The sequence below is a fragment of the Mastigoproctus giganteus genome, chromosome 14 (assembly GCF_048544385.1).
Source record: "Mastigoproctus giganteus isolate SK-2022 chromosome 14, ASM4854438v1, whole genome shotgun sequence".
NCBI classification, from domain to species: domain Eukaryota; kingdom Metazoa; phylum Arthropoda; class Arachnida; order Uropygi; family Thelyphonidae; genus Mastigoproctus; species Mastigoproctus giganteus.
The window spans coordinates 71,868,069-71,894,830 of NC_143588.1; the positions used below are offsets into that span (position 1 = coordinate 71,868,069).

At 37.4% G+C, this 26,762-nt stretch overlaps 1 protein-coding gene across 2 annotated transcripts in view; it reads right to left on the minus strand.

The window, feature by feature from the left end:
• Positions 1-26,762, minus strand: part of LOC150075232 (activin receptor type-2A-like) — a 122,357-nt gene that overhangs the window by 65,312 nt on the left and 30,283 nt on the right. For both annotated transcript variants that reach the window (XM_090388876.1, XM_090388875.1), the window contains exons 3-4: positions 24,290-24,451; positions 5,445-5,764 (exon numbers count right to left, since the gene is read on the minus strand). In XM_090388876.1, coding sequence (XP_090245002.1) covers positions 5,445-5,764; positions 24,290-24,451 — 482 coding nt within the window. The remainder of the gene's footprint in view (positions 1-5,444; positions 5,765-24,289; positions 24,452-26,762) is intronic.

Genomic DNA, 26,762 nt, shown 5'->3' on the forward strand with positions numbered 1-26,762 from the left:
TACATATGTCCAAGACAGTGAAGAATGAGAATGGATTTGGAAGGATCTGTTACCCAGAAAGTTCTGAATCAATTTCAGGAGATGACCCTGAAGATAATAGGACATTCAGAACTATCAGTACCTCTTCTTTCCCTAACCATACAATTTCACTAACAACGGCTGTTGTATTTGCTCTTTCACCACCATATATTATTGCTATTTCATTATCAGGAAACATATTTCTGAATAATACACCTCCATGATCACAACTAAGAGGAATATTATATTCTACCAAAAAAGATGTAAACAGACAATGGGTGCACATGACATCGTTATTACAAAGAAATGCAACATATATTTTTCTGCATTTCTTTCTATGCACATGTTGTCATTATGCTTATTTGTTTACAAATCTAATTACACTGCATTTCCCTCTTTTTGAAATTGATATCATATCTACATACTGTACACAAAACAAACATGTTACCTTTTTAAAATTTTACAACACAAAGAAAATTTTACATGTACTTATGTCTTCTGAAATTTTTACATTATATTTCTTTGGAAATATTACTGAAAGACATTGTTAATTAGTTTTGCACCACAAAGTCTAATAAAACATCACACATTACAGCAAATATTGATATTATGATGCATTTCTATTTTTCAATGTAGACCACCAGAGCACACCTGGTAGCCAATATATTAACATCGATATTTGCAAAATAAAAAAAATTCACTTTTAAAGTAGGATTTTTTTTTTTTTTTTTTTTTTGTGTGAAAAGAAAAACTGAACTTTTGAAAAAAGATGGAAAAAACTCTGTCATCAATTATACTCAACGGTGAGACAGAAGGGTAAAATCAAGCAAAATCAGTTTTTAGAAGTTTACGATATAGCTCCCAATAGAATCAATTTCCTTGAAATTCCGTTAGCTGATGCAACACAAATTGAACATGTGAAAGCATGCTGACACCACAGCTGAGCAAACAGGGGTTACAGTTACCATGTGCTCGCAGTAGCTGATTTGCTATAGTTAGTGCACAAACCACTAAAATCCAGCAAATGGAGGTAGCTCTTTGCAAAGTGAACTTTTGCAAGGGCACATCCCTCACTTCTTTACTTTGGGAATAAACTAAAGCCTTAGTAGCATTTCATACTTAATCCAATATTTTTCCAGTTTTTTTGCAATAACTAATAGTGATTTGTACAATTTTTAATGGAGAAATAAAAAAAAAAAAAAAAAAAATACATTTTTGCTGACAGGTACTAAGAGTGGTGTGGATGAAGCAGACAAATAACACATAAGCAACAAATACTTTGTCTAATAATACTTATGGATTAAGTGATGCATAAAACAACACATACTTTGTTATAATCAGTTAACAAGTTTGATGCCTGAACACAAATTTGCATCAAGACAAACTAATTTTTGTACCTCAATGCAAATGTGTCCATTGAATTGGGGTCAATAAATGAATGCAGTAAAAGAAAAGTATATGAAATGAACAACTGCACCATACCGGCACACTGATTGAACTATGGGCTATTGCATTACAGCTAGGATTTTACTTAGCATCAATCGCACTGTCTAGAGAGCACAATAAAAGCTGAACACTTGGTTCACAGTTTCATATGTTCTTTGCTTATGTTGAAGAACTTTATTTTATTTAGTTTAGTATTTTCCACAAGAAGAAAAGATATCATTTTTTGAAAATTATGCTTGCTGAATTTTAATTCTTTAGTTTCTGAAAACTGAAACATCGACCTTAGTGTATGTCTACTGATAAAATTTTACCTTAAAGGATTGTTATACAATGAATCCACAGCCTGGGGCATCAGGTTTGTTATTTGGTTAATAGGAGCATTAGCAACTAAGGCCATATTGCTCCGGTATATGCGGCGGTCATTCCCTGACCTTTCCGCATCCTCCATTTTTGGTGGTCACGGGCTCGAACCCCGGTCTAATCAAGAAATGTGTGCTACGCACTGCTGCTCCTGCCCACCTGGCTACAGAGGCGCCGGGACATCAGGACTGAAAAGGAACAGGGAAAGTATGTTGAAGCTGATGACATTGAATCAGCTATTTATATGTCTTCTGATACTGAAATAGAATTCTATTCATGTGATGTGGATTCTGTATCTTGTTTAAATGCCTGTTTATGTTAGAACATTACAAACAACAAGTGCCAGTGTTACATGGAATGATCCTTCACAGCTGAAACCCATTTACTAAAAAGTACTGTTCACTTGTTCCAGCGTCACAGAGAAGCACCCACAGATGTTCCCCAAGGCACAAATAAAGGATCCTCATGAATAGAAAGAGAAGCAAACATGTTAAAAGGAAAAAGATAGTCACTAAAAATGCAACCTTCCTATTTCTGTATGAAAAAAAAATAAATAAATAATACATAAAATAAAAATAATTAATTAAATATTTATGATACAGTGGATTCAGATTATTTGGGCCACTGGTTAATCGGGGCAGCCGTTTATTTGGGACAAATCTTAAAGAACAGAACCTAATCGAGAAAATAGCAAGAGTTTACTTTGCTTAATTGGGACAACATGCCGTTTAATCGGGGCAGGAGACTACAACACTCAAGACTACTCTACAATTTTCTCCGACCATACCACGTGGTTCGGCTGGATTTCTGGAGGTCACGACCATAAAAGAATAAAGACAATTAGTAGTGCCCTGTTTATTGGGCTTTTCTGTTAGTGCAATCTATTATAAACGGATAGTAAACTCAACCTTACTGAATTTACGATAATACCGAGAGCTGGAATTCTGTGGGTTTTCACATTATGGTGAAAACCCTTCCATGAAATCTTTTCCCCTTCCATGAAATCTTCAATCGCATAAAAAAATAATTTTCAGAATCTTCTCTTTATTCCTATTTTTTAAGCTTCGTAACTTGTTACTCCGTTCTCTCTCTTTTTTTTTTTTGGTAGTTGTTGGCGCATCGGCTTCTGTGGCCATAGTGTACCTCCCAAAGTTTTTGCAGTACTTTTATCCAAGCTCGAGGCGGGATTCGAACGCACGACCTTTGGGTTGCCAGCACTCCGTTCTCACTTGCAAGTATCATGTTACTTGCGATTTGTGTGTGTGCGCGCTGTGTTCTTTGTTATTGATTGCTTATCTTTTTTACCATTTTAAATTTTAATCCCCACTCACAAATGTTAGTGAACAGAATTATCAACTAGTTAGTATGTACATATTACAATATGCATTAATTAAGCTATGCACATAAGCATAAATTTATTTTTATTTTGCTAACTTGTGGAAAATATTCTTCCAATTTTCACCTATCATTTATTTTTTTAATTGGTAAGGTAATAAAGTGTAAATTTGTGCTTGATATATCTTTGCTTTTATAGCCTGTGGATAATAATTCCTCCTATTTTTGCTAATTAGAATTGCTGTTTAATAGAATTAAAATTCAATTCACAAACGTGATCACAATGACCGGCACTTACTACATATTGTATAGTCAACGATACTTTACTATGGCAAGTCCATCGTAACGTGATTTGATTGTACAGAAAATCGATCGTAAAGCAGGGGTCTATTGTATTTTTAACTATTTATGTGAAACTTCGCATAATTGGGGCAGCCGCTTAATCGGGCCAAAATGCACTAGTCTGGATGTGTCCCAAATAACCGGAATCGACTGTACTAATAAACAAATAGCAAACAATAACCAATACAATTAACAAACAATAAACTAATATAAATAATACTAATAAACATATATTACTTATTATTAGTACTAATAAACATATTTAGTTTCTTACTTTTTAATGTATATTCCAAATATACCGAGTGGTTATAAAATATGTTTCCCTATTCAGGAGACCCTAGTGTCAAAACGGTTAGATAGCGCTGTCAAAATAGGTGGGTTTGTCATTTAACGTATGGGGGAGCGATTTGTAGAAAGAAAAAAATTAGTTCAAATTTCCACCACCGGGGGAAACAGCACTGCACATATGTAAAAGTTTTCATTTACTTCAAGACATGCCACTGTCAATAACAATTATGGCTCTTACAAAAAAGATCACGACTTTTTAGTAAAACTGTTCTACCAGAATAATAGCAACGGTAATGCAGCACTATATGAATATCCGAAACTTAAAGGTTTGCATAAAGGACCTTTGATGTCAGTGGGGCTTTGGAAACTAATAAAGAAATCTGAAGCGACCGGGGAGCTAGGTGTAATTCCAGGCAGGGGACGACCATGTATCGGAAAGGAGGTAGTGGATGAAGTGGTGGTTGCAATGGCCTCCAGGTCAGAATGCAAAACACTACCAGTCAGTAGTGTTTTGCATCTTGACCAGAGGTGTGTCAAGAGACTTGAACCTTCCCTGATCTACTGTATGTAAAGTGCTTCGAATAATTTTACACTGGTTCCTGTACAAGATTCACATAGTGCAAGAACTAAAGTCTTGTGATCAGCAACAATGAATAGACTTTGCTCTACGATTTCTGGCCCATAATGATTTTGTGGTCTGATGAGACACATTTCACTCTTCATAGGGGCTGTAAATGCACAAAACTGCTGAATATGGGAAACTTCTCATCCATCTGCTGTGTATAAAAAACTATTACAAAGTCCATACGTTACAGTATGGTGTGAATTCACAGCAGAGTTTATAATCGGACCATTTTTATTTTAAGAGTCTACACCTCATGGCCCCATAAGGTGTACAGTAATTAGTGCATGGTACTGCACTCTTTTAAGAGATCACATTATTCCCACTCTGCAAGAAAGGCAATGCTTGGAGACCGTAGTGTTCATGCAAGATGGTGCCCCTCTCCACGTTGGTTAACAAGTGAAGGAACTGCTCCTTTCAACATTTGGAAATGATTGCATCATTTCTAGAGACTTTCCGCAGTTCTGGGCAGCCCGATCACAGATCTCAATCCCTGTCATTTCTGGCTATGGGGATACCTGAAAGACAGAGTTTACAGTGGCGGCATACAGATGCTTGTTGATTTGAAAGCAAGCATTAAACAGCATGTAGTCAACATCCCCAATGAGATGCTATGCAAAACTGTGTCATACGCAGTCCTCTGTTTTCAGAATGTCATTTCACGTGAAGGAAAGCACATAGAACAATATCTGTATTTTTCTAAATTCTGATATTAAAATCTAATCCTCAGTTAAGTATTCCACCTCATGTTTACAGTGCCAATTTCTCCCCTTATGGCAGAAATTTGAACGACTTTTTTTCTTTTTTTTTTTCCCCTACAAATCACTTCCCCATACCCTAAATGACATACTCACCGATTTTCACAGCACTAACTCTAACTCTGTTTTGACACTTGGGTCTCCTGAATAGGGAAACTTATTTTATAACCACTCAGTATGTTAAAATGCAACGAACTAAATCAATCAAAATTGTTGAAACAAGTCTTAATTGCCATAGTTCATAAAACAGCAACTTGTTTAATTTATAATCATACCTGAGGAGGAAATGTTTTCACAGCCACATGTTCACCAAGTATTTGTGCTTTCCATACAGTTGCAAACCTTCCTTTTGCTTTGACTTCTAATAACTGTATTGGCAAAAGTCCCAAAATAGGTGATGGTGGTGGCAAAGGAGAAGGCTCAGAGGTAGGAAGTTCATTGAAGTGAGACATTTTGTGTCGTCGGTACAACCAGTAAGAAATAATAATTACTAAGGCAATTCCCAAAAGTGGAAGAACAGTGTACATCACAATATTACCAACTCCCACACTGGTGGCTGCCATCTTAATAGGTACCGGTGTAGTAGGTCTTCCAACTTTAATAAGAAATATAAATATTACTTTGCAACTTTTCTTCTCTATTTGTAAACTGAGAAAAATATGTACAAAACTTTTGATAACTACAATTAAAAACTGCATGCTTAACCTTGCCACAAATTCATAACAATGAAAAATATTGAAAATATTCTAAGATATAGACAGCACTTTGTCAATTACATAATTAGTAACACAATATCTGAAGACCACTCAAAGTGTCTTTTTGCTTTCACATAAGACATATCAACAGACTTGAACCCAGAAATGCTGTTTGTGAACTACTGTAAAATAGTTTTGTTTTGTGAGCAGGAACAGATTTTTGATGGAATACCGAGTACTGTCCATTAGGGTTAAGCAGAGCTCTTAAAGATTGTTTCATTCAAGGTGTCACACCTTCTTTAATCTTGTTGGGGAGATGCACACTTGTCTGGACACCTTTTCTGCAAAAATCCAGCTTGGTGAGACTATCATAAGACTTCTCACAAAACTATCACTGAAGCAAGATGGTCAGTATTAGTAGTGGCAAATGATGCAAGGAATCAAGCTTACGGAGAATTAAAAAAAAAAAAAAAACTTGTATATCATCTATCTATCCCCTTTGTCCAATCCCTTATTAAATTCATTAAAAACTACCCATTTCAACACCAGACGGAAGTTTGTTCAAACTCACTCTCTGGCCGAAAACAAATTGTTACACGTCTCATCTGCAACCAACCTTCTTTAATTTAAATTTATATCTCCTCATGTGTTGTGTAGTCTGAGAAAGAGGAAAGGTGCCACCAGCCCTGAGCCTACTCAATCTATCCAAAGCCTGAAAAAACCTCAATCAGGTCTCCATGCAGATACCTAGTTTCAAGTTGCTGCAATTTGCAGAAGATGTTTAGGAAAAAAATAGGGTTGCTAAGCAAAGAATTATCACAAGATCATCTTGACAGGAATGGAGTTATACAGAAATCACAGAATCTAAAAAGGATACTCTTACTAAGAAGTCTTTCTTGGTAAGAGTGCTCTTATGTACCTCTAAATAATCTTCTTGCTCTTCTCTGCATGTGTTCAAACAACTCTACATCCTTCCTAAAATAAAAAGTTTCCAGACCTGTATGCAGTACTCAAGATGTGGCCAAATCACTGCCTTATACAATGAGATAATTACCAACTTTTTCCTGCTGGCAAAATTCCTGTACATAATAAGACAGAAACCCATGAACTGTCCTAGCAGTCTATCTGCACTGCTCAGAGGACTGCTGTACTGCACAATTACCACTATAACTTTTTCATTTTCCACTACCGTAAGTGTGGCCCCACCCTACTGGTTTGTTATTCTGAGATTACTGTTACCCATACACCAGAGGTTGGCAAAATTTTTTGAGTGAAGAGTCATTTTTGATCTAATTAAAAAAAAAAAAAAAAAAGAATTCAAAGAGCCACACCTCAGCTCAAGCTGGGAGGAAGTTTTTAAAGAAATGGAATAGAGTGGTGGGAAGGTGTTTTATTAAAAAAATATATATTTTTTGAAATATTATTTATCAATCCTTGCAATGTGCAGGCAAACTAAACTGAAAAGTGTCTGCTATCACGTCGCTGCCCGCTCCTGCTGTCTGCTACGCTTGTCGTACATGTGGGCTAAAAGTTAAAGAGCCGCGGGTTGCCGACCCCTGCCATACACAGTACCCTGCATTTATCAATTGTTAAACCTCAGTTGCCACTTCCCTTGCAATCAGCACATCTGCTTAATTTCTCTAGGTCTTGATGTAGTAACATACCCTGATCCCTGCCATACTACCCAGTCAACCTTTTGAATCATCAGCAAACTTAGACATTAAACTTGATATGCTTTCATCAATATCCTTAATAAATATTTAAAACAATAAGGTGTCCAGCACTGAACCTTGAGCAACTCCACTAATATTAATCCATTAAAAGCAATGGCTATTAATAATCACTCTGTCTCCTGCCACTCAACCATCCATAGCATTAACCTGCCCATGCCATACAGCTCCAATTTGTACACCAGTCTTTCATGTAGAACAGTATTAAAAGCTTTACTAAAGTAAGTATATTTTAGTAAAGCTTTCTGCTTTGTAACTACATTATAGTAGCTAATCAGATCAGACTGGTCTGATTAGCTAACCAGACTGGTCAGACACGATCAGTCTGGTTAAATCGCCCCTTAACAAATCCATGCTGTGATTTCGGTATAACTCCATTCCTGTCAAGATGATTCGGCAAATTTTTACCAGCGACTCCATTATTTTCCCTGGAACAGAGGTTAAGCTTACAGGTCTTTTATTACTCACTTTGCCCTTTGATTCCCCTTTGAGAACAGGACAGACTTTTTATATCTCCAATCTGTGGGGACTTTTCCTGAATCCAAGGATGTTATCATAATTATGGCTAAAGGATTGTTTGGTTTATTTTGTTTTGAGGTTAATGGGCAACTAAGGTCGTACTGAGGAAGTTCTGATGGTAAAATTAGAAATATTTATAAGATAACGAGATAGATTTAAAGGTGAAGGTCTGGAAAATAGTGATACAATTTGATGGTATGGCAATGGCTAATTATGTGTAAAAATAAAAAATATATCATTCACAGTTTCTTTATCTGAGAAGTGTTGCTGAAGGGTACAGAGTTGTGATTGGTGGGATGTCTAGAAGTATAACAAGTGATACTCATTAGTGAAAAACAGAATTCATTAAAAATAAGTTTTTTTTTTTTTTTTTGTAGTTTCAAAATCATGGGGCTTTTCTGCTTATAGCGGATAGCAATAGAATGGGTAAGATTCATATGATAAATCTAAATCCAAATTATGAATAGACCTCCAAGATGCAATTGTTGATTTAATTTGGTGTAGTCTGAAAACTGTTCATACTTTCAACCAATTAACAGCAACATGCAGAAGATAATTTATTCCAAGAGGTAGACAGCTATGCAGTACAAGATGATTGCAATGCACTAGTCATCCAGCAGTCCAGTTCATCCCAAAAACATTGCACAGGACTGGTTCTGTGGATTCATTATCATGCTAAGTTAAGCATCCAATTCCAAAAAAAAAAAGCAATGATATAGATATTATGGAACCATTCAAAATGTTAATAGGAGGCAACCATTAGGGATCTACACATTATGATGAGCAGCCCAAACTAATCATTAGAGGCAATGAGATAACACATCTTTAATCTTCATTTCTGGGGCAATGTATTTCAGAAAGTATCATTATAACTCACTCTTGCACTTCTTCCAACAGCAGCAGACTCACTGGATTCATTGTATCAAATCATAAGCGGACAAGTGACAGCATGAAATACCTAATAATTGATATATATATATATACATATACAGAGTATATACAGGGTGATTCACTACCAGTGCGACAAACTTGCAGGAGGTGTAGGGGGCACAAAGACGAATTGGAATCACATAGCATTGCAGGGTCCGAAATGCCTTTGTCGTGCGATAGAGGACGTTGAACGGGAGGTCGCGTGAACAGCGATCCCGCTGGAAGTCAGCATTTGCAAACCGGTTCCCGAGGCAGTAGGATGGACGAGTATTCAAATGTTGAACTGGCTGACATGCACTTCGCGTATGGAGCTGCGGACTGTAACGGGCGCGCCGCTCTGCGCTTGTACCAGGAACATTTGCCGCACAGGTGTGCTCCTCATCATACGATTTTTGCACATGTGCACAGAAGGTTACGTGAGACTGGTTGTTTCACGAGAGGTACCATAAATCGAGAGCGAACGACGAGGACGCCAGACAACGAGAAGAATGTCCTATGTCTTGCAGAAGGCAATCCGAGTACTCGAGCGATAGGCCAACAATTGGGTATTTCCCAATCCACTGTATGGAGGATACTGTCAACAAACCAAATGAGTTCATACCATCTGCAACGCGTCCAATCATTGGAGCCTGCGGATTATCCACTCCGGAGGACTTTTGCTACCTGGTTTCTTCAAAAGAAACAGTTCGCAAATGCTGACTTCCAGTGGGATCGCTGTTCCCCGCGACCTCCCGTTCAACGTCCTCTACCGCATGATGAAGGCATTTCAGACCCTGCAATGCTATGTGGTTCTGATTCGTCTTTGTGCCCCCTACACCTCCTGCAAGTTTGTCGCACTGGTAGTGAATCACCCTGTATACAGGCAACCCCCATATAACACGGTATTTCTACAGCACAGTTTCGTTCTAATATGGTTAGAAAACTTCGAATAACACATTATTTTTGAGCTTTTGTGCGGAGAAAACTCTGCTATTATGTTGGATGTAATTTTTCAACATTTGTGAATCTCCGCTTTGGTTTGCTGGTTGTTAGGCAAAAAAAAAAAAAATTATTGGGAAATCCCAGTTAGGTTCTGTGCTATTGAACTTGTGGAAAAAAAATCTAGATTTCAGAGTTTTATTACTATTGCATAATGCCCCAGGCCATCCAAAAGATTTTAAGTCATTTAAATGTTGAAGTTGTTCCTACCACCTAATACACTGAAACCAGAATCGATAGTGGAATATGCTGCAGAGAGTTCCAATCTTTTGAATCAATTTCAGAAGAGCTTTCAAGATTTACAAAATCATGAACTCAAACTAAGAATGTGTGAAACTCCTTTTGATATGATGCCAGATGAAGCTCCTGATTCCTTGCAACTAGAGTTAATTCATTTACAATCAGATAATACTTTGAAATTCAAATTTAATAGTGTATTTTTTTTTGGAGTTTTATAAATCCTATGTAGTACTGAAAAATATCCACTTTGGAATCATGCATTGAAAACTGCATCGCTGTTTTATACCACTTACTGATGTGAACAGTTTTTCTCAACATCAAATTTAGACAAGAACCACTTGTGTGCTAGACTTACGGATGATAATCTTGCAAATCAACTAAGAATTGCTGTATAATCAGTGCTGTTATAGTTGTTGTTATTTGGTTTTTAGGAGCATTAGCAACTAAGGCCATATTGCTCCGGGGATATGTGGTGGGCATTCCCTGACCTTTCCGCATCCTCCGTATTTGGTAGTCACGGGCTCGAACATAATCAGTGCCATATAACATCTCTGAGCTTTTCAAAGCAAAGCGGGGCCAACCTTCTCATTAAGGTGCAAGGTAAGAAATTTCATTAAAATTTCACTAAAACATTTCAACTGTGGTGTCTTTGGTGTTTCGGTATTTAAAGCATTATAACTGTGTGGTTAATTAAGGCATTATAACATTTTAATTAATACTGCTTGGTGTGATCGTGAGCATACCTATGAGTTTGTAAAAATTTAAGATTCATTATTTTTCTCAGCAAAGTTGTGCCCCCAGGTTTTTACACGCTTGCAATTCGCTCCTGATACTAAAAAGGTTCCCCACCCCTGGTTTATACAATGAAATGTGACATTTTGCAGCATAGTTCCTTCACTTTCTTATAAACATCAGCTTGCTGACAGCTGAATCAGGCTGTTTTTAAATATAATGTAAAGCTGTATCTAGGGCATATTTGGTGGTTGCATGAGAAATAATTGGCCTGGATTTGATTCAAACAATTCTTCATATTCAGATCCATCTGTTTCTGTTACAATGATTTCTTCATTGTTCATAATTTCATTTTCAAAAAACTCATCAGTGATTTGTTCAAAAACATTATAAATAAAATATATTTTCAGTTTATAACTCCCGGATGACTACACAAATTCAGAGAAGCTCACAAGATAGAGAAAATATAAGAATATTACCATATTTAGTAATCATGGGGGCTTGAATCACAGTCACTCAAGTGTATGTACTTATGCATGCTTGTGCTACACCACTAGCCCATGGTGGCCATAATGTTGAATCCACTGTTATATGTCTTGCTGTAAATCTCTGGAATCTTCAATTTGCCTGAAATCAGTTAATAAACTATGTTCTTCTTTATCTTCTTGTGGTTCAGGATTTTCTTTAGTGTTGTCAACCTTGGACCAGAGTTTTCTCCAAGGTTTAATAAATGTTGAGTCTGAAATTTTGTTCCATGCTAACCCCATAATGCTATTATAAGCATAGCTTGGATACTGATGACTCTACAAGACTATTTTTTTTCTATTTTTTTCTATAGAAAAAAATTCTATTTTTTTCCCCAAAAATTGAAGTAAAAAACTTTTGCCTATGGTGTCTCTTTAGATATTATAAAACCTCTTTTATAAGCTAGATCAAGGATGTTATATTCAGTGGTAAAAACATGGTTTTCATCCCCCTTCTTTAAGTTCCTCACAACTGGGACATGAAGGAATATTATACAGAAAGAGAATAGCCTTTTCAGGAGTTTTTTTTTTTTTTTTTTTTTATGAGAACCCCAAACATGAAAGGTATCAAAACCTATGGTACTTAGTACCGTGCATGGGTTGAAGGAGAAGTATGGGGAGAGGGGATGCCGGAAACTTTACTCTAGAGACTAAACATGGGTTTCACCACTTCAAGCCTCCAATAAGCAAAGTGGTGGTATTTCACCGGTTGATGAAAGTCATCTACCACCTGAGATTTATTTTCTTCAAATGTTTCTTTACAGAAAGTAGAAATTCATGAAAAAACCATTCTTTGAATAATGCAGAATCCATCCATACTGATTTTTGCAAATAGTAGTAAACTGATAAAGATTAACAATTTATATTTTTTAAAAGCTCTAGGATTAGTTGATTTACCAACAACAAAAAAAAAAAAAAAAAAAAGCAGAAATTTGTGAATTCCAGTTGCATTGCCGCAGGCAGCTACTGTTATTCTCTCTTTGGACTTCTTGTTCACTTTTTTTTGCCATCATTTTGTAGGTAACATTTTATAATTTAGATATGTTTCATTATATTGTACAAGTATAAAGTTATAGAATTCTTATAGTACCGTGATAACAGACTAAATATAAAAATAGTGAAATGCTTAAAGTGCAGTACTCACCTTGAATATAATCTGCAATAGTTTTATGAAAAGACTGTTGGCTAGATATAAGGTGGAATGGTTAAGTTAATGCATTAAGGTGGGATGAATAAGGTAAATCTCATCCCACCTTAAGGCATTAACTTAACCATTCCACCTTATATCTAGCCAACAGCCTTTTCATAAAACTATTGCAGATTATATTCAAGGTGAGTACCACACTTTACGCATTTCGCTATATTTATATTTAATTATATTGTACAATTGTTCTCCAATCCATTTTCCTCTGTTCATAAAGGACCTTAAATCTTCTGCAAATTTTTAAGCAGTAAACTGACCAGTGGATAATCTCTCCATGCTAATACTCCATACATGAATATCATTTCGTTATTCTAATGTCCAATCCATCCAGCACATGCTATAAAACACTTTCCACAACAAACTTCTGATGGAAGACCAAAGCCATTTCTTTGATTCTGCTTTCACTCTCTGTTGATTGGAATTCTATGTTCCCTTTCATGAATATACCACAGCCATAATACAGTATACTATCTTTAAGTTTGGTTTCTTTAAAACAGAGCAAGAACTTAACAAGACTTTTGTGAAACAAAATGAGTGCAAAATCCTTCCTTTTAGATATATTTTATTCCCCAATCTTTTACCACTCACACTAATTCAACAGCATTTTTTTAGACTTACCTTTATTAAGTCTTTCAGAGCATCCAACTTGGTTTTCATAGAAACAACACTTTCTTTTCTCGCTCATATTTTATTAAATTATGTACTGTAATAACAAAATAAATATTTTTACTGGTGCAAACACAGTTGGGAACAAACACACAACTGACTTTGGGGAATATACAAATCAACAGGTGGGTGCAGTCTACTACATTACGCAACACAGCAGCAACCCCCAAGGCAGAATGCACTGGCCCAAAGGAACTAGTTGTTGTCAGGTAAACAGGGAACACATATTGTGCAAAAAGGATAGGTGGAACAGGAACAGGGTATGTCTGCCAGGGGGCAAAGGATGATGACGTTGTAGAGCAGATATCATCTTTTGTACTTGTTCAGTAATTCTGCCAGTCTCCTACTTTTAATATCATTAGTGGCAACATGTACAACAAATTGTTGTACATGTTGGCACTAATGATATTAAAAGCACCAGGTCTCCCCAGAAAATGCTGTCATCCTTGATCGGGAACATAGGTTCTGGGACCGCAAGTGGCTCGAGAGCTTGTGGATTTGCTCATCCGATAACAATACTATGAATAGGGACAGGGGTGTGTGGCTTCACCCCCTTTTTGAGGCTATAGTCCTCTCAAAAGATGAGCGTTTCCGTTTACCAAGTTCCCGAGCTGCTTCCGGTGCTGGGGCATGTGTACGAACTTTTGTTCATGTGCCTCATCAACCACGTGTGCCGTGAACCTGATACTTAAGGATGTGCTGTGCAAGCATTATTTCTTGTTGAGAAAGGAGGCGGATGCCCCCGAAAGGTACAATTGTACAGTTTTAATGCTTTTAACCTTATATGTTTTATTGCACTTTAAAAATTTTGGTATTTTATTTTGTTTTTAGGCTTTATTCATAATCAGTTATTGTAAATAGATTATGTAGTAGTAGTGGCATGTGATGCAAGAAAGCAAGTGTACAAGCTTATGCATCATCAGCCAAAAAAAAAAAAAAAAAAATCACACCATTCCCTCCAAATGTCGGTCCAGTTCCTCCTTAAATTTATTCAACCTATCAAATTCCCAATGACAGATGGAAGTTTGTTCCAGCAATCAACCACCCGCTGGCTAAAGGCAAATTTCTGCACATCTATTCTACATCTGTCTTTTCTTAATTTGAATTTATGCCCCCTTAGGTTCGTAATTTGAACAAGTGGAAGGATCCCATCAGAATTCAGCGTGCTCAACCCATTCAAGGCCTTATACGCCTCAATCAGATCACCATGCAGGTGCCTAGTCTCCAGCCACTGCAATTTGCAGAACTTAAGCCTCTCTCGGTAAGAGGATTCCTTAATTCCCCTCACCAATCTTGTTGCCCTTCTCTGTACACGCTCAAGTAAATCTACATCCTTCCTAAAATGAGGCCTCCAGACCTGTACGCAGTACTCAAGGCGTGGCCTGACCATTGCCTTTTCCCTGCTAGCAAAATTCCTATACAGGGTGTTTCAGTTAAACGTTTCAGAACTTCTAAGAGGGGTAGGGTACATCCTGACAACTCGAAATCATATAGCAATGTGGGGTCGGAAATGCTTTCCTGAAGCGGTGTTGTACACAGAAGCACCATAAAGAAAAGAGACCGTAAGTGAGAAATCGTTTTAGTAATACATGAAAAGAAGCAAAAGGTACATGGATTAAAGTAAGTGTTCGAAGTTTCTTCCACGGGCTACAATGCACGCCTCACATCTCCGACGCATGGACATCCGAACATTCTGGAATACTCCAGGCGAATTTTGAATTTATTCGGCAGCTACTGCGATTCTTGCAACCAGCTCCTCAGCATTGTCAACAGGGGTGTCATAAACTATCGATTTCATAAAACCCCAGAAATAAAAATCAAGACATGATAGGTCGGGTGACCGAGCAGGCCAACGCACGGGACCACCACGTCCCGTGCGTTGGCCTGCGAGATCACCTCATCGGACCTTACCTGTTACCGTGTCGTCTAACCGGACCTATCTACTTGATCTTTCTGCAGCAAGTATTGCCACAACTTTTGAGAGATGAACAGATTTCTGCATCGACGCAACAGACAATGTGGTTCCAACACGATGGAGCCCCTGCCCATTATAGCGGAGATGTTCGTAACTACCTGGATGTCACATTTGGTCAACAGTGGATCGGACGTGGTGGTCCCGTGCGTTGGCCTGCTCGGTCACCCGACCTATCATGTCTTGATTTTTATTTCTGGGGTCATATGAAATCGCTAGTTTATGACACCCCTGTTGACAATGCTGAGGAGCTGGTTGCAAGAATCGCAGTAGCTGCCGAATAAATTCGAAATTCGCTTGGAGTATTCCAGAATGTTCGGATGTCCATGCGTCGGAGATGTGAGGCGTGCATTGTAGCCTGTGGAAGAAACTTCGAACACTTACTTTAATCCATGTACCTTTTGCTTCTTTTCATGTATTATTAAAACGATTTCTCACTTACGGTCTCTTTTCTTTATGGTGCTTTTGTGTACAACACCGCTTCAGGAAAGCATTTCCGACCCCACATTGCTATATGATTTCGAGTTGTCAGGATGTACCCTACCCCTCTTAGAAGTTCTGAAACGTTTAACTGAAACACCCTGTATATCATTGACAAAACTCCATGACCTGCCCTGGCAGCCTGTCTGCATTGCTCAGAAAACTTCATATCTGACTGCACAGTTACTCCCAGGTCTTTTTCATTTTCTACAACCTTAAGTGTAGTACCACACAGTTGGTAGATTTCTCTGGGATTACTTCTACCCATATGCCCAAATTATCTAGATCCTGTTGCAGTAGCACACCGCCATTACTGTCATTAACAACCCTGCCAACCTTTGTATCATCTGCAAACTTCGACACTAAGCCTGATATACCTTCATCAATATCATTGATAAATACACCTAATTCTGTTTTTGCACGAACTTTTTTTACACGAATTTGATTTAACACGAATTCAAAATAAATAGTTCAATCTCTTTTTACGCGAGTCATTTTGATTTAACACGATTTCTATGAATTTTTTTGCCTAAATTCTAAGAATTTTTTTTTTATTTGTGGCATATTAGTATCATTTCTATATTACACGCACCAATAGATTAGTGTGATTATCAGCTATTTATTAGTGTGATAGATTAGCTAGTGTGTGCGTTTTGAAATGCGTGCTTTTGTTTACCAATGTGTACGTCTAGGTATCTATGAATCATCAACGTTTTTATTGAATTTGGTGCACATCTACGGTATTCGTGCATTGTATCTTCGAAAGACATTTAGTAGTAAGTTCTATTTCAAAGTGAAAGAATCTTTAGTGAAATTTGTGCACATATAAATTTATTAATTTTGCCTATAGTCAATAAATTGTAAGTTTACAAATTTTTCGTACTTCTTTTTATTAACTATAACTGAGATATTTTTCGGCAGCCCTTATATAATGTCAAATAATTCGCCTATTACCAAAATGAAAAGGAAAGCGAGTTCTTTGGAACTTAAAATTCAAATTTTAGATCGTCTTGCAACTGGACAAGGGGCTACGTCTGTAGGAAAGCATTTTGGTGTACATGAAGCTACCGTAAGAACTATTAAGAAAAATGAAGCTGCAATTAGGAAGTCTGTATGTTCTGGAACAAAAGTAAGTGTTAATTCATCATCATATACAACAGATATTGTCAAGGAAAAAATGGAAAAGGCTCTGGTAATATGGATAGAAGATCAGTCACAAAAAAGAGTACCAGTAGATGGAAATGCCATCAAGCAAACAGCACTAAGAATTTACAGACAGATTAAAGAAAAGAAGCCAAGCACTTCATCTCAAACAAAAAACAGAAAGTTAAACAGAAAGTATGAATTTTCTGCGAGTACAGGTTGGATGATAGGGTTTCTTAAAAGGAATGCTCTTCCTAATATAAAAATTAAAGGTGAAACTGCATCTGCAGATGAACCGGCCACTAAAGTATTCCCGCAGGAACTTGCAAAAATTATTGAAGACGGAGGATACACTCCTGATCAAGTGTGGAATGCAGATGAAACTGGTTTCTTCTGGAAACGAATGCCGAACAGAACGTATGTAGCCAAATCGCAGAAAACTGCTGGCGGTTTTAAGGTAGCTAAGGATCGTGTGACCTTGTTATTTTCCTCCAACGCTTCAGGAGATCGTATGTTGAAACCACTGCTGGTAAATCGAGCCCTAAACTCACGTTCAATGAAAGGTGTAGATATCAATAAACTGCCTGTTCACTGGATGTCAAACAAGAAGGCCTGGGTGACAACTGCTATCTTTACAGAATGGTTCAACAAATGTTTCGCCCCAGAAGTCAGATGTTATATGAATTTGAAAGGTCTCGAATTTAAAGTTCTTCTGATTTCTTGACAATGCACCCGGCCATCCTGTCTTGGAACACCCAAACATACAAATTTTATTTCTGCCACCTAATACTACATCTTTGATACAACCGCTAGACTAAGGTATAATTGCGACAATTAAAACATACTACGTAAAACGAACATTCCAACACGTTTTGGACAAACTGAATGATGAAACACTAACAGTCATTAATGTGTGGAAGAAATTCTCAATTATGGATTGTATCAATCAAGTTGGATTAGTGTTAACTGAATTAAAACCAGCAACTTTAAATGCGTGTTGGAAAGCGGTTTGGCCACAATGTGTAAAAAGCAAAGATCCCATCATCCCTAATACGACCGAATTTCCCAACATCATTACAATGGCACACAAAATTGGTGGAGAAGGATTCGATGATCTCTCGTTTGAAGATATTGATGAATTGTTAACCGACAAAGCCCTAAGCGAAGATGAAATATTAGAGGTTGTCCTTGGGACTCCTTATCCCACAGAACGTAGTGATAATGAAGAAAATGATTCTGTTCTAAATGCAGATTTAATAAAAGAAGGTCTGCAACTGGCCAGAAAATTAGGTAATCATTTTGTCAAACATGACCCTAATGAAGAACGCGCTGGGAAGTTTCAACGTGAACTGAAGTTGTTGACAGCCTCTTACAGAGAATTATATAACGGCCTAACCAAAACATGAAGACAATGATTAATAACTGAATTCGTTCGTAAAAACCGGTGAAACATCAGCACCAGAGGAGACTCGTGCTGATTTTTCTCAAGAGATCACAGATAGAATTTCATAATAGAGGAAGAAGACTATGTCCACAACATTTCTAGTGATATTCCAGTCGTACGCAAACGTATGCGCCGTTTATTATCAGAAAGTGAAAATGAATAAAATCTTGCGATGTGTAAAACAGATTTTTTTTGTTCATGAAGAATTTTTTTCATTTCATATGCATACAAATTTACTTTAATACATTTTCATTACATATTATTACATGTGTATTTTGTTGAAATAAAATAATAAGCTTAAAACGAATATTTTTATGTGTTTTTTTTTTAATTATTTTTACTGATTTTTTAGATCCGGAACCAATCGTCTTTCCTTCCATAAATACAATGTCTTTTTTTTACACGAATTTTTTTTACACGTATTTTTCAGGAACGTATCTATCGTGTAAAAACAGAATTAGGTGTATACAAAACAACAGTGGACCCAACACCGAACCCTGTGGGACTCCACTAATAACATTAGTCCACGAAGAGCAGCACCCATTGATTACCACCCTCTGTCTTCTCCCACTTAACCATCCTTTTATCCATTGTAACAACTTACCCTTAATACCATTCTGCTCCAATTTGTACAATAGTCTTCCATGTGCAACAGTGTCAAAAGCTTTCCTGAAATCCAAATATATGATATCAAAATTATTTTTTGCATCCAGTTCCTTTGTAACCACATCATAATATCCTATCATATTTGTCAGACAAGACTTTCCCTTAACAAACCCATGTTGTGTCTGAATTATTGCTGCTGTCTTATCTAGATGATCCTGCAATGCATCTTTAACCAGTGACTCCATTATAATTTTACCTGGAACAGAAGTTAAACTAACTGGTCTGTAATTACTCATGTCGCCCTTCGATCTCCCTTTGTGAATTGGGGATACATTTGCACATCTCCAGTCCGTGGGAACCTCCCCTGATTCCGAGGATGCTCTCATAATTATGGCTAAGGGTTTGCTTAGTTGCTTTGCCACCTCCTTTAATATAACTGGATAGATCCCATCCACCCCAGGTGCTTTTCTTATGTTTAAATTCAAAAATTTCTCCTCCACTTTGCTCTCAGTTATTACAAAATCATTAAGTACCCTGCAACAATTTGATAACCTTCTGCCATTTTCAAACCTTAATAATTCCTCATGAGTGAATGTAGATGTAAATACTCATTCAGTTTGTTTGCTATCTGAGCAGGATCATCAACAGTCGAACCATCGATATCAAGTGGACCAATCAGATTCATCCCCGTCTTTTTAGCATTTATATAAGTAAAGAAATCTTTGCTGTTTTTCTTAGCATCTTTTGCCATGGATTTCTCGTAATCTGCCTTCGCCTGCCTAACCTCCTTTGTGACTTGATTACAGACTAGCTTATATCTGCCATAGGTTTCAGTGTAGCTTGATAATTTATATGCATCCCATGCATTTTTCTTCTCTGTTATGAGTCTCATTAGTTCATTTGATAACCATTTAGGCCTAAACCTTGAACAATATTTCTTAATATAAACTTTTAGTAGCATCCACGATTAATTCCTTGAATGCTTCCCACTTAGAATTTACTATTGGTAACATCGTCATTTGATCCCACTGTACAGAATTTAAAAACTGTCTGAGACCACTGTACTCACCTTTACGAAAGCAAAAACCCTTTCCTTTACCCCTGATGGTAATTAAATCCCACATCAGTACACTGTGATCACTGCCACCTAGTGGTTCCTTTATTTGCAAATTCTTAATTCACGAAAGATCACTGCTGATAAACAGATCAAGAGTATTACTCTCTCTGGTTGCCTCTCGAACATGCTGCTGCAGAAAACAATCATCCAATAAATCCACAAAAGTCTTACTAGTGTGCAAGTGACCAACCCACAAGTTCCAGTCAATATCTTAATATAAAGTTAAAAGTTATAAAGTTAAAGTTATAAGTTAAAATCCCCCATAATAAGACATTCTGATTTACTAACCCACTCTATTTCTCTGTACAATTGTTCACTGTACTCATTCGAGTCATTAGGCCTATAACACACTCCTACTCTTATTTTTGCTTTCCAGTGCTTATGTCACACCAAACTAACTAAACAATGCACTGTTCATTTATATCAACTGGGTGCACTTCTTTTGATTTTATGTTTTTCAGCATAACACCTCCTCCCTTCCTATCCTGTCTATCCTTTCTGTACTCCCCAAATTCCAGTTCTGCATTCCTTATATCTGGGTGACACCACGTCTCTGCTATCCCAACAATATCTGGCTTTGACGTCTTGACCAACACTTCAAATTCATCAAATTTATTTACTATACTTCTAGCATTGGTATACATGCACCTATTCCTATTCCTAGTTACCCTAACACATCCCATATACCCACCTATTTCACGAAGACTGGCATCTGTCCCTGAAACCCCCAACACCCCTCGCTCCAGGTCGCTACTTATTCTAATAGAAGTTGTGCAAGAATCACCTTCACCTCTGCCTGCGGCTACTGTTAAACTATTAGTCCTTGTATCCCCCAAGATAGCAGTTTTCCGACCCATGTTACAGTATCCTCTGTATTGTTGGTATATACAGTATTAAATTATTATTTTAACTCAGCGATTGGTGTATTAATGTAATATTGTGAATATTGGGGGGGGGGCACAGAGTAATAGATTAACAGTAGCCACTGGCAGAGGTGAAAGTGATTCTTGCACTGCTTCTATTGAAATGAGCAGCAGCCTGGAAAACAAGGTGGAGGGGATTCCAGAGACTGCTGGGAGTCATTGCGGAACAAATAAATACATGGGCTATGGTAGAGTAGCTAAGAATAGGAACAGGTGCATGTATACTTGTGTGTACACCAATGCTAGGAGTTTGGTAAATAAATTTGATTAATTTGAGGTGTTGGTCAAAACTTCAAAGGCAGATATTGTTGGGAAAAAAGAGACATGGTGTCACACATATATAAGGAATGCAGAACTGGAATTTGCAGAGTACAATGTGTACAGGAAGGATAGACAGGATAGGAAGGGAAGAGGGGTTATGCTATTGGTAAATAAACACATAAAATCAAAGGAAGTACAGCCAGTCGACATGGATATATAGGAGTGTGTTATAGGCCTAATGACTCTGATGAGTATAATAAACAACTGTATAGAGAAACAGAGTGGGCCAGTAAATCAGTGTCTTATAATGTGGGATTTTAATTTCCCAGATATTGACTGGAATTTGTGGGTTGGTCACACACATCAGCAAGGCTTTTGTGGATTTATTGGATGATAGTTTTCTACAGCAGCATGTTCGAGAGGCACTAGACAAAGTAACACTCTTGATCTGATTATCAGTAGTGATTCTTCATGCATTAAAAATCTGCAGATAAAGGAACCACTAGGTGGCAGTGATCACAGTGGGCTGAAATGGGATTTACTCAAAGAGTTTTTGCTTTCGTTTTTTTTTTTTTTTTTTTTTTTTTTTGATTTGGTAGTTGTTGGCGCATCGGCTTCTGTGGCCATATTGCACCTCCCAAGGTTTTTGCAGTACTTTGATCCAAGCCCGAGGCGGGAATCGAACCCGCGACCTTTGGGTTGCCGGGCAGGTACTTTACCCACTCGGCTAGCCCGGTCGGCTTTGCTTTCGTAAAGGTGACTACAGTGGTCTGAGACAGTATTTAAAGGCTATACGGTGGGACCAACCGATGATGTTACCAACAGTAAATTCAAAATGAGAAGCATTGAAACAATTAATCTTGGAAGCTACTAGGCTTTTCATACCAACTAAGAAATATTGTTCTATAGGTCTAAATGGATATCAGATGAACTAATTAGACACGTGGCAGTGAAGAAAAATGCATGGGATACATATAAATTAACAGGGGACACAGAAGCCTATGATATATATAAGCTGGTCTGTAACCAAGTCACAAAGAAGGTTAGGCAAGCAAAAGCAGATTACGAGAAAACTTTGGCAAAGGATGCAAATAAAAACAGCAAAGAGTTCTTTACTTATGTCAATTCTAGAAGGAAGGGGATGAATCAGATTGGTCCACTTGATATCGATGGTTCAACTGTTGATGATCCTGCTCAGGCAGCTTACAAACTAAATGAATATTTTGCATCGACATTCACACATGAGGAGTTATTCAGGGAGGGGAATGCCAGAGGTGTATTCAAATCTGGCAGTAAGCTAGATAATCTTGTAATAACTAAGAGTAAAGTGGAGGAGAAATTGTTGAAGATAAACATAGGGCACCTGGGGTGGATGGAATCTATCCAGTTATATTAAATGAGACGTCAAAGGAAGTAAGCAAACCCTTAGACATAATTATGAGAGCTTCCCTGGACTCAGGGGAGGTACCCATGGACTGGAGATGTGCAAATGTGATCCCAATCCAGAAAGGAGGATCAATGGGAGACACAGGTAATTACCGACCTGTTAGTTTAACTTCTGTTCCAGGGAAATTAATGGAGGCACTGCAGTGCCTTAAAGAAGTATTGCAGGATCATCTAGACAAGTCTTCAGTTATAGCTCGGACACAGCATGGGTTTGTTAAGGGGAAGCCTTGTCTGACCAATTTGATTGGATACTATGATAAGTCACAAAGGAACCGGATACAAAGAATAATTTTGATATCATATATTTGGATCATAGAAAGGCTTTTGATACTGTTGCACAGGAAGACTGCTGCACAAATTGGAGCAGTGTGGCATTGGAAGCAAATTGCTGCTATGGATAAAGGGATAGTTGAGTGGGAGAAGACAGAGAGTGGTAATCAATGGACACTGCTCTTTGTGAACTAATGTTATTAGTGGAGTCCCCCGGAGTTCAGTGTTGCTGCAACAGAATCTAGAAAAGTTGAGCAGATTGGCTGAGAGGTGGCAATTGAAGTTTAACACTGACAAATATAAAGTACTGCATATGGAAAGCAGTAACCCCAGAGTAATATGTCAACTGTGTGGTACTACACTGACAGTGGTAGAGAGTGAAAAGGACCTGGGAGTAATTGTGTAGGCAGATATGAAGTTTTCTGAGCAGTGTAGATGGGAATGGTCAATTGCTAATAAGGGAATGGTCACGCCAAAACTTGAGTACTGTATACAGTCCTGGAGGCCTCATTTTAAGAAGGATGTAGAGTTGTTCAAACGAGTACAGAGAAGGGAAACAAGATTAGTGAATGGAACAAAGGGTTGCTCTTACAAAGAAAGGCTTAAGTTTTACAAATTACAGTGTCTGGAGACTAGGCACCTGTGAGGTGATCTAATTGCGGTGTGTAAAGCCTTGAATGGTTTGTGCATGCTCAATGCTGATGGGATCCCTCTTGCTCAGAATAATCGCCTGAGAGGGCATAAATTCAAATTGAGGAAAGATAGTTGTAGGATAGATGTGCGGAAGTTTGCCGCCTTTAGCCAGCGTGTGGTTGATTGCTGGAACAGACTTCCATCTGTCATTGTAGAAGTTGATAGCTTAAATAGATTCAAGGCAGAACTAGACAAACATTTGGAGCGAGTGGATGGATAAAATGAGAAGGGTGGGTGGGTGTGTTTTGGCCAATGCTATATAAGTTTGCTTTCTTGCATCATGTGCCTTTGCTAATGAGCTGTAAGCACACACTGTACTCATGATAACTGCAAGTTGCAGTGTTCCTCTGGCATCAAATAGTATGTTTCAAAGAAGTTAAAGGGAATTGCTGGTTAATCCAGTGAATCAGTTAAGCAGAGCTCAGTTAATAGGGCATCTACTGTACTATAATTTAGTAAAATAAGTTTCTAAATTATTCTAATCTAATAATCTATGTTAAATATAAAACAAAAATTAATTTCTAGTAAATTTAGAAAATATACCAACCTGTTTGTACAGGTGCTAATAATGCAGGTGAAGAAGAAATCATGTGCCTATTGCACATTTCACCTTCACAACAACAAAACAGCAACTGCACTTTAGGATCTCTCTTTGTTTCCATGCAGCGTGTTTTGTCACTGCAATCTTGAGGATTGCCAACCCAACAACCTGTAAGTAGAAAGAATCATTAGCTTACTGCTTGAAAAGAATTCTGTGTAAGAGATTTATAGACTATAAAGTGACACCTTTATTAAAAATATATAAGAAATGCATGTAATTTTTAATTCAAATATTTACTTCTCTGCATGAAGAATAACAGGATTTGTACCAGTTTACCTCAATTTGTGACCCTGGAGAGGGGTCACAAATTGAGATAAATTATTTTCTATGCCAATGGTAGCTAATTTGGAATATCAGACCATCTTTGAATGACAGTGGATTAACTAGCACGTTTTTGGTAAATTTTAGTAGTATTTTCATTCATTTTATTCTAAATTTCATTTCATCTTCTATTAATCATTATCTTCTATTATGTAGTTAGTTTTTAAATCAAGATTTTGAAATCAAAATCCAGCATCACAGGTAAGCATTTCTTTGTGGAATTATATAGTATATTTGCCTTAATAAATATTGTAGTCATTATATAAATTGAAAGAATGTATCGTTTTGAACCATTAGAGTAAAGTTGATAACAATAATCAGTAGAGTTTTCAATTAGTGTCACCATTCTATATAAGATTGTAAAGCAGGATATTTTAAGAAGTACTTCTTTATATTATAAAGAATATTTTATTGAATGCACCAAACATTATAGCATGTAGTGTACTGCAATTTTTGTAATTTTTAATTAGAAATTCAGCTGTACTTAAGGTGAAAACCAGAGCTGAGGAAAATAATGTAACTCAGAATGACATGATTGACTGGGGAATTGCTGAAGGTAATTATCCAGCAAGTCCTAGTTTTGTTCATTGTACCGACTGTGGCACAAATTTGAAGCTATCTCTGAAAGGTCACAAAAGTATCACAGGTGATTCCTTTTTGTATCCCAGGTGCAAGAAGAGCAAGGAAATTAAGTATGAACTTTGTGTTTTGTGCTGGATGAAACTTACTGCCTGAAGAAAAGAATTAATGCCCTGTAAGGTATTAGAGAACTCAGGCAACCCACACAATGCTAGAGTCTTCTCTAGTGCACCTTGCTACAGGGAGAAGAGGGGGGGGAAATAAAACAAAAAAGTGGGCAGAAGGCAACAGTTGCATAAAAAGCTGTAATTCTGAATGACTGGATTCTCGGAGAAAGAGGGACTGTATTATGTAACAATTAAGTGAAATAGGACCAGGGTATGTCTGCTAGAAACTAAGGATAATGATATCACAGAATAATTATCTTTTAAGAGAACAAAGGGTGATATTCAGTCACTAATAATATTAAGGGCAAGTTAGGTCTTTAATGTGAGAGAGAAAGAGATTGGAATTTTATCCAGGAATGATAGGGTTTTTTTTTTTTTCTATTGTTCTGGGGATATGCGGAAAGGTCATTCCCTGACCTTTCCGCATGCATCATCGGTATTTGGTGGTCACGGGCTCGAACCCCAGGTTAATCAAGAAGTGCATGCTACGCACTGTTGCTCCTGCCCACCTGGCTACGGAGGCGCCATGATAGGAGGATGTTTATGCCCAAGGAACTTTCGATCAATTCCAGGTTAGAACTGATTGAGAAGGACTTTGAGAAATTGCACAGAACTCATTTGGCAAAATTTTTCTCAGCATATCCTGCACTTGTTAACAGAAGGGACTACTTTTCTAAACATGAGACACATTGGAACCACAGAACATTAGAATTAGGTTTCTTAGAAAACTAGTAACACAACAAAGTTTTACATTAATAATAGTTTAAAGAAAGCAGAGGTAGATTCTTGTGCTGATTTGAACCATTCTATTGAGCCATACACTCAGTGATCGTGTCCATAGGGATCTGCAGCCATGCTGCCTACAAGGCTTTCCACAATGTCAGAATAGATGACAGTTGCGTGTCCATATGCCTCAGTTCCCAATCCAAAACATCCGTGTTCATTTGGAGGTCAATTAAGATGGGTGATATTTCACTGTGTTCCTTGAACCACTTGTGCACAGTGGAGGCCAGATTACATGGTGCATTATATCTTGGAAGATCCAAAGATAAAAATGCAACATGGCAGGGTGCACATGGTCTCCTGAGAGCTGCCAGTAGACCTCACCAGTAGTTCATATGCAATCGGAATCAAAGTTCTTTTCCTATATTAAGCAACCACCACCACCACCACCTGTCTGGATAGTGGGCACCATGCACGATGGATCTATGGACTTGTGTTGTTTGCACTACACACAAAGGCTCTGTTGGTGTGTTGCACCAGGTATTTGGACTCAAATGACCAGCACACTCATTTCCAGTCTTCTAGCATCCAACCAGCACGTTGTTGACACCATGGTATTTGCCATCAAT